At 30.0% G+C, this 14,882-nt stretch overlaps 1 protein-coding gene across 1 annotated transcript in view; it reads left to right on the top strand.

The window, feature by feature from the left end:
* LOC115885855 overlaps window positions 1-14,882 on the top strand; it is a 335,423-nt gene that overhangs the window by 270,205 nt on the left and 50,336 nt on the right. The window contains exons 6-7 of the mRNA XM_030904879.1: window positions 1,333-1,463; window positions 2,374-2,533. Coding sequence (XP_030760739.1) covers window positions 1,333-1,463; window positions 2,374-2,533 — 291 coding nt within the window. The remainder of the gene's footprint in view (window positions 1-1,332; window positions 1,464-2,373; window positions 2,534-14,882) is intronic.

The following is a 14,882-nucleotide window of genomic DNA, read 5'->3' as shown; positions in this document are numbered from 1 at the left end:
ATTTATGGGTAATATAACATAGTATGTCATTTTAAACTTAATTCTTAATAAATAATTCTTTTAATTCTTCTGTTGTCACGAACCTGGTCTTAGAAGAACCATCAGATCAAACTGATCTCACTGAACCTGGATGTTCAGGTTTGCAAAATCAAATTGAAAAGCATCCATTAGAAATGGATACTTTTCAACAATCGACAAACTCAGAACAAAAACAGAATACCAGATAGTAAGGCTAGAAGAGATAAAGCCCACTCCAAAAGCCGTGAAATAAAAAACAAAAGAAAGAGAAGCAGTCAAGATCCGTTGGTTTTTACTTCAACACCAAATTTAGATGAATTAAAAAGAGAAGACAGAAAAACAAAAAATACCGATGAAAAAATTTAGGTCTAAGAGACAAAACGTGTCGCTCGATATAATGAATCGTTTTTCCGATTCCACTACTACCGACGACAACGATGAGGTTGCTTGCATCTACTGCAATGACCTTTATTTGCGATCCAAACCTATGGAAATGTGGGTAAAATGCCAGTCATGCATGAAATGGTCTCACATTGAATGCGCCGGAATAGATCCAAAAGCTAAGATGTTTACTTGTGATATATGTGTTTGATCTTCAACATAATAGTCGATGTATGTGATAAAAATGAGTTTATTTTTGCAGTGTTTATTCCTATGTCATTTTATCCGACTACATGTGCCTAAAATGACATAGAGTATATTAGGTTAAGATTATTAATTTAAATATGTTTGTATTTGTTTAAGTCAGTAACTGTTCCTATACTAACTTGATAAATGTTCCTATGTTATTTGTTCCTATTCTGGTTGTTGTCGTTTGTAAAATAAAAAAGTTATAGAGTTTATTCTAAAAAGTATGTCATTTTAGGCGAAATTCCCCTAATAGCTACTTGAGCTGCTGCACCCTACAGGTACAAAAAACTTCGTCTTATTGTTGCGCCCTGTATATGCTGAAAATAAATTCGGAATAAAATTTTTTGATGTAGCATCCGTTAAGAAGGAATTAATTTATAATTTAAAAAAAAATCATGAAAATCTAATGAGTGGTTCGCGAGAAATCGAACTCTGAAATTGGGAGTTTAGTTTTTAGTGGCCGTTTTTTTTGCCGGTGAGTGTATTTAGCCTTGTTATGAGCTATCTAAAAATATAATGTACTCTATACTTATTTCTATAAACATATTAAAAAATGCGTTTTTTAAGTATTTTTAAAAAAATATTTCCAGAATCTCCAGAAGATGAATTTTAAAAGAAATGTTAAATTAACCTATTGTCGAAACTCGTGGATAAAATTAATGTTTATTGATTTTTGCTTTTCAGATGTACCTCTAGTAACACTTGATCTGGGAAGTAACTTAAATGGCAGCCTCATTCGTGAAGGGGTAGATGTATACTTCGAATGTAACATTAAATCCAACCCGTGGGTCTACAAAGTCAGCTGGAGACACAACGTAAGTATAATATTAACATAATATTTTTAATTTCTTTAGACAAATAAATTAATAATTTAACTACTTAATCACCAAAATGATTTCTGATTATAAGAGATAGAAGAAATACATATCGCGTTGGCATTCATTGATATCTAATAATATCTTGAAAAATATCTTTGATAATAAAAATAAGATATTTATTTCAGTATGTGGTATACTCAATACATTGTTTATAAATAAAATAAATGAAATCCACTAAACATATATCGCACGTTAGAATATTACAAATTACAAGTTACAGTTGGGCGAAGTATAAAAAATGTCTATAAACTTTGATTTAAAAATGAAAAGTGTAATTAAAAAAAAATAAGAAAACTATGTAAAGACTGAAATAAAATATTTTCTTGGACTGGCATTGTCTATAATTTTGAAAGCTGCACAATGTTTTGGTAAGATATATTACTGTCCAAAACATTGTTTAAATTTCACAATTATAGACATTATTAGCCCAAGAAGATTCTTTCTTTCATAATTTGATGTTGTGTAAAACTTTGATTTAAAAATGAAAAACGTAATTAAAAAAAATAGGGAAACTATGTAAAGACTGAAATAAAATATTTCGTTGGACTGTCATTGTCAATAATTTTTAAAGCTGCACAATGTTTTGGTAAGATGTATTACTGTCCGAAACATTGTTTAAATTTTACAATTATAGACATTATCAGCCCAAGAAGATTCTTTCTGTCATAATTTAATGTTGTCTACCACTTTCAAACATATGCAAAACAGAAAATACAATTTACCTATGAATTGAAATGACAGACAGCAACTGTCACCATGATATATTCTCTCGTTGAACAGACTATTTATTATAGTAATTTAGTTAATGTTATGTACTGTATCTGTTTAATTGTTTTATTTATTTTAGGGAAAGCAACTTTATAATAACTTAGCAACTGGCACTATTGTTACCAATCAAAGTTTGGTTCTGCAAGCTATAACTACCGCACGAGCTGGTATTTACACATGCGTAGGGCATAATCAAGAAGGTGACGGTGAAAGCAATCCAGTACAGTTAGACGTAAAATGTAAGTACAAACCAATGTATACGTATTCCTCATATACCGTATGATCGAAAGAAAAACGGCGTCCAGTTGGCTTGGAAATGAACACCAATGACATTCCCCATATAATTTTACATATAAAATGACAGCGATCTTCATTCCATAGCCATCGCTGACGCCGTTTTTATTCGATCGGTATTAATAGTTTCAGAAAATCTCGTATATCAAATTATTTCTTGAGTAAATGTCAAATTGAAAAATTTTGTATGATAAACCTGTATTAGTTTTAAAATCACTTCCTAAATTTTTTGGCACTTCTTGATTTACACCATAGATATACCTGAATGAAAGAGACTAACTTTATACATTGATTAGTGTAACTCAAAATAATACCAACACTATACAGGGTTGTTCACCACATACGACACGGGGTATTGTAGCTAAACGATGAGATTTTTACAAATTGTAAGTTTTGGGTTCGATGAAGGACTATTAGAGGTACAATTTAAAAATAATTTTACAAGATACAGAAGAGTGTCCCAAATAAGTAAAAAATATCAAAGTTGTATTTTTTTAAATGGAACACCCTGTATATTATTACATTTTTAGTTTCTACGATTAAAATAAAGGTAAATTTGATTAAGGTTTATTATACTTAAACCTTACTGTTTTGAAATATTTTCAATTTTAGAATTGCAGTAAAAATTTTAAGGCTTCATTTCTCCAAGGGTATCAAAGTTTTAATACTAAATATTTACTGATCAGTTATTGTGTTGTAATAATAAAAAATAATACTACCTTACAGAGTGTCTAAAAAATTTATTTTAAATAATTATTATTTTAAAACGGCAATAACTTGTTTAATTTAAATGGAATAACCTGTATATTTTATGAGAATCAGATGCACAATTTAATTTTGTATCAAATTGTATTATACCATTTTTTACCTATCTCTTCAAGTTTCCGTAGAAAATGCATTTTCTTGTAATTTAGAACTCATTTATCAATATACCCATGGAATACTGACATTTTAGATTATTTTTAAAGATGTACCAAATTTTTAAAGAGTACAGATACTAATATTGTCGATATAATTCGTTTATTTCATTAAAAAATAAAAAAAAATGTTTAGATGTTTGTTAAAGAGGATCAATTAATATGATTTCAGTATTCAAACTACATTAACTGGCTGTTTGCGTTGATTAATAATAATTGCTCCAAACACTAAAAAACTGAATTTTGTATGGGCATTAGACAGTGTGATAAAAAGTAACACCTTAAAAATGATATTTCATTTTTTAATAAATGCTTATTTATAACAACAGAGACTTTAATTTGATAACTTATTATTATATTGATTTCTGACTCAAATCCACATTTATTTATAATAATTTATTAACGAACACAATTAAGTATGTAATTAATTAGTATATGGGCGGAAATAATGGTGTTATATTTAATTAATGGTATACTCTTTTATAAAGATTTAAATAGTTTTCTTTTTGCATACAAATGGGCTATAATATTATCGTTTTGCTAAAAACGATAATATTACTAGTCTGTACATTTTGGTAACATTTGTTGCTTTAAAAACAATCTAAAATGTCAATATTCCATGGATATATTGATAAATGAGGTCTACATTATAAGAAAAATGCATTTTCTACGAAAACTTGAAGGGATAGGTAAAAAATGGTATAATACAATTTGATAGACAATTTAATTGTGCATCTGATTCTCCTAAAATATACAGGGCATTCCATTTAAATTAAAGAAGTTATTGCCGTTTGAAGCTAATAATTATGTAAAATAAATTTTTAAACACTCTGTATAAGGTAGTATTATTTTTATTATTGCAACACAATAACTGATCAATAAATAAACTTCATTAAATATTTAGTATTAAAAACGTTGATACCCTTGGAGAAATGAAGCTTTAAAATTTTTACTGCAATTTCACAAAATTGAAAATATTTCAAAAACGGTAAGGTTTGGTTTGGTTTGGGTGATTGATTGGTTTGGTTTGGTTTGGTTTGGGTGATTAATATACAGGGTGTTTCATTTAAAAAAATACAACTTTGATATTTTTTACTTATTTGAGACACTCTGTATCTTGTAAAGATATTTTTAAATTGTAGCTCTAGTAGTCCTTCAACGAACCCCAAACTTACAATTTGTAAAAATCTCATCGTTTAGCTACAATACTCCGTGTCGTATGTGGTGAACAACCCTGTATAAAAAATACTGTCATAAAAAATGAGGTGTGTGTATTTCTTTCTGTATTTTTATGTTTTTAGGTATTTTTGTTATTAGATGTTTATTAGGAAACTACTTAAACCGACAAACACCGTTCTGTCCTAATTTATGTAAATTGATAATCATAGTGCTTTGAATTATGAACAGCTAGATATAGACACATTGAGACAAACAACTGTTTTCTTTAGTTTTTAATAGTTAATAAAATATTATATAGGAAAAATGGAACAACTTTCGTTGCACGTCATCAATGACACCATGCGTCGTTTTATGGAGTTCGCTGGTAGTCGTATTATGATGTGCAACGGAAGTTATTTTAATTTCGCTATATTATACAGGGTCCGGCAATAGTGCGTCGGGCATCTGTAGCTCCTAGAATAAATAACTTGAGAATTTTGTATAACTTTAAACCTAAAGTATGTACCAAGATGTATTTCAGGAAAATATTTTAACTTCTATAGGGTGGCTCAAAAAAGTGTGAGTGGATCTGGATGATTTTTTTTAAATGGAACACCCTGTATATTATTGCATTTTTGGTTTCCTTTCAGATCACTTTACATAATCCTAAGATATGAGTAAATATATTTCGATAGTTTCAGAGATGTTAAAAAATAAATCAAAAATATATTTTTTTCAACCCTTCTAAAAAAAATATTAAAAATACAAGAACTGTTCTGAAATCAAAACTATATTAGCTATTTACTTTAGATGGTCTGTTCTTACTTTGCTATAAATATGATAATCGTAAATCGTACAGGATGTTTAATATTCTACGCCAAACTTTCTAAAATATAAAATATTTTTTCTTTGTTTTTTTAAATGGAACACCCTGTATATTATTTTTTATTAGATGGAGAGCTAAAAAATGAACATTTTTTGTAATTAAAGTATTTCAAAATTTTTAATAGTTTTGCAGATACACACAGTATTATTTCATATGGCGCTTACAAGGGTAAAATACGTGAAAAAAATCATTGGGTGGCTTTGATAAAAGTTGACTGTGGAAAATGCCATATGAAATATAAAACCGCGAATACCTGCAAAACCGTTAAAAATTTTAAAATACTCTAAATGCAAAAAATGTTCATTTTTTAATTCTCCATCTATTGAAAAAATAATATACAGGATATTCTATTTAAAAAAAACGAAGAAAAATTATTTTATATTTTAGAAAGTTTGGCGTAGAATTCTGAACATCCTGTATGATTTACGATTTCCATATTTATAGCAAAGTAAGTGCAGACCATCTAAAGTAAATACCTAATACAGTTTTGATTTCAGAGCAGTTCTTGTATTATTAATAATTTTTTTAAAAAAGGCTGAAAAGTATAATTTTTTATTTATTTATTAATATCTCTGAAATTATCAAATATGTTTACTCATATCTTAGAAATTATGTAAAGTGATCTGAAGGGAAGCAAAATCAATCCACTATACAGGGTGTTCCATTTAAAAAAAATCATTCCGATCCACTCACACGTTTTTGAGCCATCCTATAGAAGTTAAAATATTTTCCTGAAATACATCCTCGTACATACTTTGGATTTACACTGAAACAAAATTCTCAAGTTTTTTATTCTAAGAGCTACAAATGCCCGACGCACTATTGCCGGACCCTGTATTTATTATGTCACTAAACATACTGACATACCAAAACTTTTCTTAAGGTAACTAAAACATTTAACTATAAAAATTTAAAATAAATTTAAAAAAAAGTTTTTTTCCTCAAGGAAGTCAAGAACTACATGATATCGATGTGTAGTTTTATACAGGTGTGCACGGAAAATTATTACTCTTCATAACAGGTAAAACACATGTAGGTGATTTCCCCTACAAATAGAAGTCATATTGACATCAAAATTAAACTTATAATATCAAAAAACTCCCCCCAAAAATGGTGCCCGGTGGCGTAGAGGTACAGGCTCTCGTCTACAAATCTCACGGTGTGGGTTCGATTCCCACACCGCGCATTTCATCAGCCGACTATTTTTATTAAAATAAAAATAGTTTGGGTACCTAGGTCGACTCACCCTTAAACGAGTACTTGGGATTCACAATCCTGAGGTAATAATAGGCGGTTGAAGCGTAGTGCTAGCCACATTACCTGCCTTGTATACCGAACGGCTCTGGTATGGCAAGCTGTACCTTGCTACTCCCAAGGCGTTAAACGCTATATACGGGAGCTATTATTATTATATCAAAAAACTCTCAGACACCAATTTTCATCTAAATATTGACGTTACTTCAGAAATTATTCGAAACCAATTGAAATAAGAATGAAACTTTTGCACCCTGTATCTCCGAAACTAAGCATTTTAGAACATACATTTATATGAACTGTTTTACTTATTTTTTATCTGCAAAATATGCTGCCGAAATTTCCGGAATACAGTTCGGACCACCCTGTATTTTAATTGTAGCTTTATTTAGAGAAACCATGTGTGGAAACAAAAGCGTCTCTAAATTGATTGCTCTACTATAGAAAAAAGTATTATCCAAGTTAGTCAAGTAATATGAAAGTTGGCATATCATATTGCTCTTAAAATATCTGTTTTAATACCTTATATGCGATATAGTCCCCATATTTCAGCTTTTTTAGTTTGAGCCGTTTTTGAAAAAGAAAAAAACATAATAATAATGTTTGGTTTGCTCTACATCACTAAATCATTTTTAAAACCTTTATTATCTTAACCAAAAAATAACTTTTAAAGTTTTATCCCACTTATTCATTTACACTCTTGTATTCTGTCTTATTTTTACATATTAGCCAAAACATACCAACAAATAAAAAAACATTCACAATCGAGAATTAAATTATTACGAATAACGTCTAGAATGCGAAAGAAAACGGACAAAGAAACGGCCAGATACATGCAGAGACAAACATAACAGTTTTCTTTATCTTAAAATATGCGATTTTTTTTCTGTCTCTCGAGGAAAAATTGCCGTAAGAAAAATCACGGCCGCTTCAGATATGAATACGAATTTTTGATCTATTAGTTCGACTCCCCAGTTTCGTCGAATATATGTTTTTGCCGCTACTCCGACGCTACATCAACAGCAGAACCATTAATCACAGAAATGTAGATGCGCTACTTTCCATTCATTCCTTGTCCGTGATTACAATCTGACATGACGAGGCAAGGTCTCGACGAAAAAAGATTGTCATATTTTATTGCCTAATGCTCAATCGATTCTGTTCGGATTCTGTAATGGAAATGTATAGATGTGAAAAATGAGGTGTTCGGTAAGTTTTTTTAGAGATTTCTTGATGTTAAATAATATATTTTCTATTAGGTATGATTATTATAATACTAGTGAAACTAACAAAAGATCTTGTAAAAATTTCCGTAAGTTTGATCATCGCTCCTTTGTAAAATTAGATATCAAAAACTTTTAATAATAATGTGAGCGTATTTCTGAGCAATTATTATAATCTAAAAACGAAAAATATTATGATAATTAGCCTAGTTTTTAACTTGAAAGCCAACTGTCAAATTTAATCTACGCTTGCAGGGTGTCAAAAAATAGTGTATCTAACTTTGGTGGGTGATTCTACACATAAAAGTAAAACAAAAAGTTCGTATGACTATATGTTCTAAAATACTTTCTGAATAAGTTACAGCACTCGAAAAGTTAAACAAATAGAAATAGTAAATGTTGTTTATTTTTTAACATTGGCAAATCGTTTTTCTTTAAATTTGGCACCTTTACACACATGTTAATGCCAAAGCGAATGGCGATAGTGTAAAATTTCGTAATAGCCTTCAAAGGGTAATTTCCATTAGGGTAGAGAGTACTACTGGTGGTACTTCTTTTATCCTTATAGATACCGTAATTTCATTAAATGAAAATTAAAGCTAGACTTTTTTATGTAAAAAAGATACTCTTTCTTTAGTTCGAAACGGTGAACGGTTTTCAAGATATTTGCATTTATAGGTTCCGATGCATCGATTTTAGCATTAGCGAAATCACGAGATTAATTTATTTATAATTTATTTACATTTTATCATTTTACTGATACTAAAATCCATGCATCGTAATTTTTAAACTCAAATATCTTGAAAACCGTTCACCTTTTCGAACTAAACGAAGAGCACCTGATTTACGTAAAAATATCCTAACTTTTTATATCATCTGTTGAAATTACTTTATCTATAAGGATAAAAGTACCACCAGTAGTACTCCCTACTCTAATGGAAAATACCCTTTCACGGCTTTAAAGGAAATGTTCACAATTAACCTAACCTAACCATTCACTTTGGCATTAAAATATATGTAAGAGTACCAAATTTCAGGAAAAATGGTTTACCAATGTTTTTAAAAATAACTAAAATATATTATTTTTATTAAACCTTTCCAGGTCTGTAACTTCTTCGTGAAGTGTTTTAGTGAGAGCGCCCACCAAAGTGACATAGCATCTGACGTGGCACGTAATCTGGCAAGTAACATGCATCTAGCAAGTTACGTCGAATTGAACAAACGACAATAAGTGTGTCAGCGCACACTAAAGTAGCGCTGTCAGAAACGTGTCATTTGTCGTTGTAGCAATGCTACTGCTTCAAAAATAGAACTGGTTCTCCTTTTCGCTACGTGCTATTAACACGTTACTCGAATTTGGCAGAAATGAAGGACGATCCGGACTTCAATATGCATTTTGTATCACTAATTGAGACTAAACCATGCATTTATGACCACAGTCGTGCCGATTATTCCAACAGGAATAAACCAGACTTGGCATGAGAACAACTTTTCTAACTAGCATATCAAAGGTTTCTTTTTTCATTCTGTAAAATGCTTCAAATCTTTCGGGATAGATATTCAATTCCTTAAAAACACTAAACCCACTGTTCCTTTGTCTCTTTTTGCAAAAGGCACTCCAATAGCGATATTTATATATATTTGGATAATTTTAATTCATATTAATTAGGTTTACAACTGCTAACAAATCTTCATCCCCTGAGGACGACATGTTTATGCCACTGCGACATCACTTATATTGTAGCATTTTTTATTTCCTTTAATAAAATTGAATTTAAAAATCTATTTTTATTTAAATTTCTTAGTATTGGCGCCATCTATTTGCTAGATGCCAAAGATACCAAACTCCATTTGTGACAGCTCAATTGTCTCGATATTTAATTTTTATTAGCGCATCTATTCGCTAGATTTCAAACTTCATTTATTACAGTTCACTTGTCTTGTTTATTAGCGCCATCTATTCGCTATATGCCAAACTTCCTTAATTGCATTTCACTTGTCTGAATCTCACTTCGCTGTGGATTGCGATTTTCTGTTCTAATGATTTCGATCATATGATATCACTTTTTCTCTCTCATTTTGTCTGTGGTGAAAAGTTTTTGGCTTTGGTTCTGAAACTGAGAAGAAGGTCTTTTTTTCTGAGAATTTGGATCTGAAGAAGACGCGTGTTTCGGCGTCCGACAAATTTTCCAGTAAAAAGCACTCTGAATCCACTTTTCGATTTCCATTGCATGGGTATCCGATTTGGAAATTTGAAAACCTTGTTAAGTATGCAATCCAGAGTATAGATCGTATTTGTTTGGTTTCTTCTTGGAATGATCACCGTAAGCTTATCCGCCATTTTATATAGCCCTATCTAACTAAATTCTATTTCAGTTATTTCCGTTTTTTATTTCGTTTATTTGAGTATTTAATTACTGGTTTGGATCGGCATATGGTTTGAATAAATTTATGTAAAGCTGATTTTCAGACCGTAAGTTGTTTTTTTTATTGAGTATCTGTCCTGAGAGAACTATTTTTTATTTATAGAGTAACTACCACATGGTACTCAGTAACTACCACATGGTACTCAGTAATTACCACATGGTATGCAGTAATAATGCAGTAATTATTGTATGTTTCACCCAATTTCATTTTGTACGGACCTATGCAGACCTTAAGACAGTGTTCCTGACATTACAATCATTCTTTTGGCTGATATCGAAGACTTCTCCTGCCATAGTCATCTGCATCCACTTCTGTTAGTCTGGAGAATACCTACCTACCTATTTACATCATAAGAAACTATATACAGATAAGTCTCTTAAGTTTGATACACAAGGTACGCTTTTATTTTATAATTTTTGAGACAACAGATTTAATAACCTGCTAAATTATCACTATTTATCCCACATTTTGTAGTCAAAATTATTTTTTATTTAACGTTATAAGTTATAATTTGATTCGTACAGTACACTCTTATTTAGCTATGATAGTTTATATGAAAATTATTAACACGTATTCATTTTAAAGGTTTTTGTACACGACATGTTTCGAAACATCATCGTATTGAGACATACATAAATTTCACCTGTTTTTATATTAAGTAGCTTACTTAGTTCAAAGAATACAGTTACTAAATTCGAATCTATCTAAAATAACTTGCGGTTTTATTGGGATCACTGTGACTAATTGATGATACTTGTGTTCGTTTTCAATAAATGTTTAATGTAGGATAGTTATTTCTGACTTTTATTCCTGATAAACATAATAGACCCTTAATGCTGTTGATTACTTTATTTTAGCTATGTTGTGATATCGTATTTTTCTTTTTGGTTTCTTACTTTACCACTCTCATAAACAAAGTAAGTAGCGCCCTTTTTACTGTCTTCGACCATACCTATTTGAATTCTTAACATCAATATTAAAAGCTCTGCAGCCTATATATTATCATTTTTTTTATTTTTTAACAACATTAGAAATTCACTGTGAGTCAGAAGCCTTACCTACGAACCCAGCTTTCCTCTAACCCTGAGCAACGGATTTTTTTTTTCATTCTATTTGGGTAACGACAGAAAAATCGTCACAATATGTGCGCTTTCTGAAAAAGCATGCAACGCTATTGCCATATCATTGCCATGTATGTGCAACATCATATGCAACGTCACTTTGGTGGGCGCTCTCCCTTAGGGCATATATTTATAGGAACTTTTTGGTTCATTTTTATCTGTAAAATCGGCCACCATAGTTAGATACTATTTTTTGACACCACGTATACGGGGTGGTGACAATTTCGATGCTCAATATTGGCATCTCAGAAACTACGAGAGATACGAAGTCGGTTAAATGGGACAAAAGTTGCGTAATTAGAAGGTTGACACACACTTATGAAGAAAACCCCGGTATCTTGATTAGTTTCGGATTTATGTAAAAAAAATGAAAATAATACGTTTATTTTAAATGACAATATCTTCAAAACTATTGTATCTATTTAAACGTAAGTTGGTAGTTTTATATTTCTAACCTCGGCCAGTTAAATGCCGTTTTCAAAAAATTTCTAAGCCTTCTAGAGTTCGCACAACAGCCAAGTTTTTGTTTTCTTATGGCCGCCATTTTGAATGTTTATACTATTAGATAGAGCGAAAGAAAGTCTATACTTTTATATCTACTTTCTATTCATTATTATGTAAATTCACTAAAAAATAGATTCTTTAAATATTCGCCTAAGATCAAGTCTGCCTTGGAAATCCAATTGACACTTTATATATCAGCAAGTTATTTTTTGTTTATTCTAATAAATGTCAAATCTGAATGCACAAAAATTGTATAGTAGAGTTCAATAATACAGGTCAATACAAGGAAGTGTATTAAAATGGCTGTCTAATATCCTTTGCTGTCTCATATCCTTGCAAACTTTGTTCAAAGGATATCAGTATATCATCAAATCATATTATTTGTGGTCTGATTTCTCTAATTAAATGACAATTTTCTTTTGCATAATAATGTCAATTTTTTTTCTTTTAAATGTACCAGCATTTGTAAATAAAGATTCATCCGTCCATAATGTTTTTCTATAAAAAAGAGTTTCTTGAACACTTCCACGAAACCATTTGCCAAATTGTAATCTTCTCTTGTGATCACCAGCATGTAAAAAATGTAAATTTGGTACACATTTAAATGTTGATATTTATGTTTTTTGATCATTTTTCCGAGCATAAGAATCGCTTATACAACACTCGCGACTTATTTTACGGCTAGAAGTTTCCGGACTTATTTCAATCTGAGCTGGCATATTAATATCATTAAGCCTTTTAAAATACTACCCTCTTGTTTTTTAAAGCTACCAGCAACTGCTAAATTTCTTGAAATCCCTGCGAAAATAGTACGATGAGGCTGTGTCCTTTCAGGATACAAGGTTCTATAAATTGCGCATGCTATATCGGAATTTCTATTATTTTTTAAATAAACATCATACATATGTCGTGTTTCTTCACTTGTAAACATATTGTTGACTGTTAATACACTTTACACTTTCTACTATAAATTTTTGTGTCCAGATTTGACACTTAATAGTGTAAACAAAAATTAATTTGCTGTCGTATAAAGTGTCAATGGAATTTCCAAGGCAGACTTGAACTTTTGAGCGAATTTTTAAAAAATATATTTTTTTAGTGAATTTACATATAAATGAATGAAAATTAGATACCACCGTATAAATTATTTTTTACTCTATCTAATAGTATCAAAATTCAAAATGGCGGCCATAAGAAAACAAAAACTTGGCTGTTGTGCGAACTCTAGAAGGCTTAGAAATTTTTTGAAAACGGCATTTATTTGGCCGAGGTCAAAAATGTAAATCTACCAACTTACGTTGCAATATTTACAATAGTTTTGAAGATATTGTCATTTAAAATAAACGTATTATTTTCATTTTTTTTATATAAATCCGAAACTAAGCAAGATACCGGGGTTTTCTTTATAGATGTGTGTCAACCGTCTAATTACGCAACTTTTGTCCCATTTAACGAACTTCGTATCTCTCATATTTTCTGAGATGCCAATGTTGGGCATCCAAATTGTCACCACCCTATATATAAAAAATTGTAATAGATACAGACATACTCTCTCAGATTTTTGTTTTTTCATTGAAAGTGAAAGATCTACATCATGAGTCATTGATACAGTATCATGTCATATTCATTTTTCTCTCTCAAATATCCTTGTCTAAACCTCTGTTATGGATTCATCTCTTCAAAAAAGTCCACTGGGTAGTTCGCTACTTGCACTGTACGAAAATCTACAAAATAAAATAGTTATTTTTTGTAAACACCGCTGGGCGTCAATCCAACAGAGACCAACTTGTCAGCGGTATTTTACTAATAAAACAAACTTACCTAATGGACAAAATAATGTTTAATGTTTTGGGAAGAGATACTTCTACTTCTATTAAAAAATAACTATTTTATTTTGTTACCTAGAAGGCTTTTTTGAAAAGGTCCTTAAACTATTGAATGTCGTAAAAAATAGCTAATTTGGTCCAGCTGCTTACTAATCCTATTATACAAGTAATAAGTTTCATTTATGCTTAATCAATAATCATGAATGGTAAGTTATCAGTGCAATCCCGTAACCAGTTATTATTCAACGTGTATTTTAAAGTAGTATTATGAAAGAATCTAGAAATCACCACTTTATTATTTAACTTATTATTAACACTTAAAATGCAGGGTGAGTCTTGAATAAGCGCAAATATTTTTAAGTGTGGTATATTTCGACCCAAAACACGTTTATGAGTTTTTTGCAAAAAAAAAATTGTTTTCCGAAAAAAATAGATTTTTTTAATTTTTAATTAAAAATATAATATGTTGAGAATATAGCAAAAAAGGTAGTAGATTAAATTTAGAAAAACAAAAAAAACAGTAAAAAGTCCAGTGGTTCTCAAAATTAAAGCAAAAAATAATTTATTTACATTTTCCAAGGAAAAAGCTCGATTATTTTGGACTTCAACCAATGTCAATAGCCTTGTTTTCTTAATAAAAAATTACTTAACTATCAAAATTCAGAAACTAGGAAACAAGCTAAAGAACTACACAAAATCGATGTTTTAATTTACTTTTTCTTAACGAACTAAAGTTCTCCTTGCGTTTAAATTATTTGGTTTTAATTTTAAATTAAGTTTTAATTAAGTTCTGTTTAATTGCATACAGGGTAGGACTAACTTGAACGGCGCTAAATTTTATTACTAAAAAAGTTAGTTATTTCCTAATAAGATGGTTCATATAAACATGAGTCGTGTTTTTTTATACATTTGATGATAAAATATTTTTGTAGATAATTTTTTATTTTATAAATTGACTTATTCACTATGATATATTGT

The sequence above is a fragment of the Sitophilus oryzae genome, unplaced genomic scaffold (genome assembly GCF_002938485.1).
Source record: "Sitophilus oryzae breed Bouriz unplaced genomic scaffold, Soryzae_2.0 scaffold_460_pilon_pilon, whole genome shotgun sequence".
Lineage (NCBI taxonomy): Eukaryota > Metazoa > Arthropoda > Insecta > Coleoptera > Curculionidae > Sitophilus > Sitophilus oryzae.
This window is presented reverse-complemented; position numbering and strand designations above follow the sequence as displayed.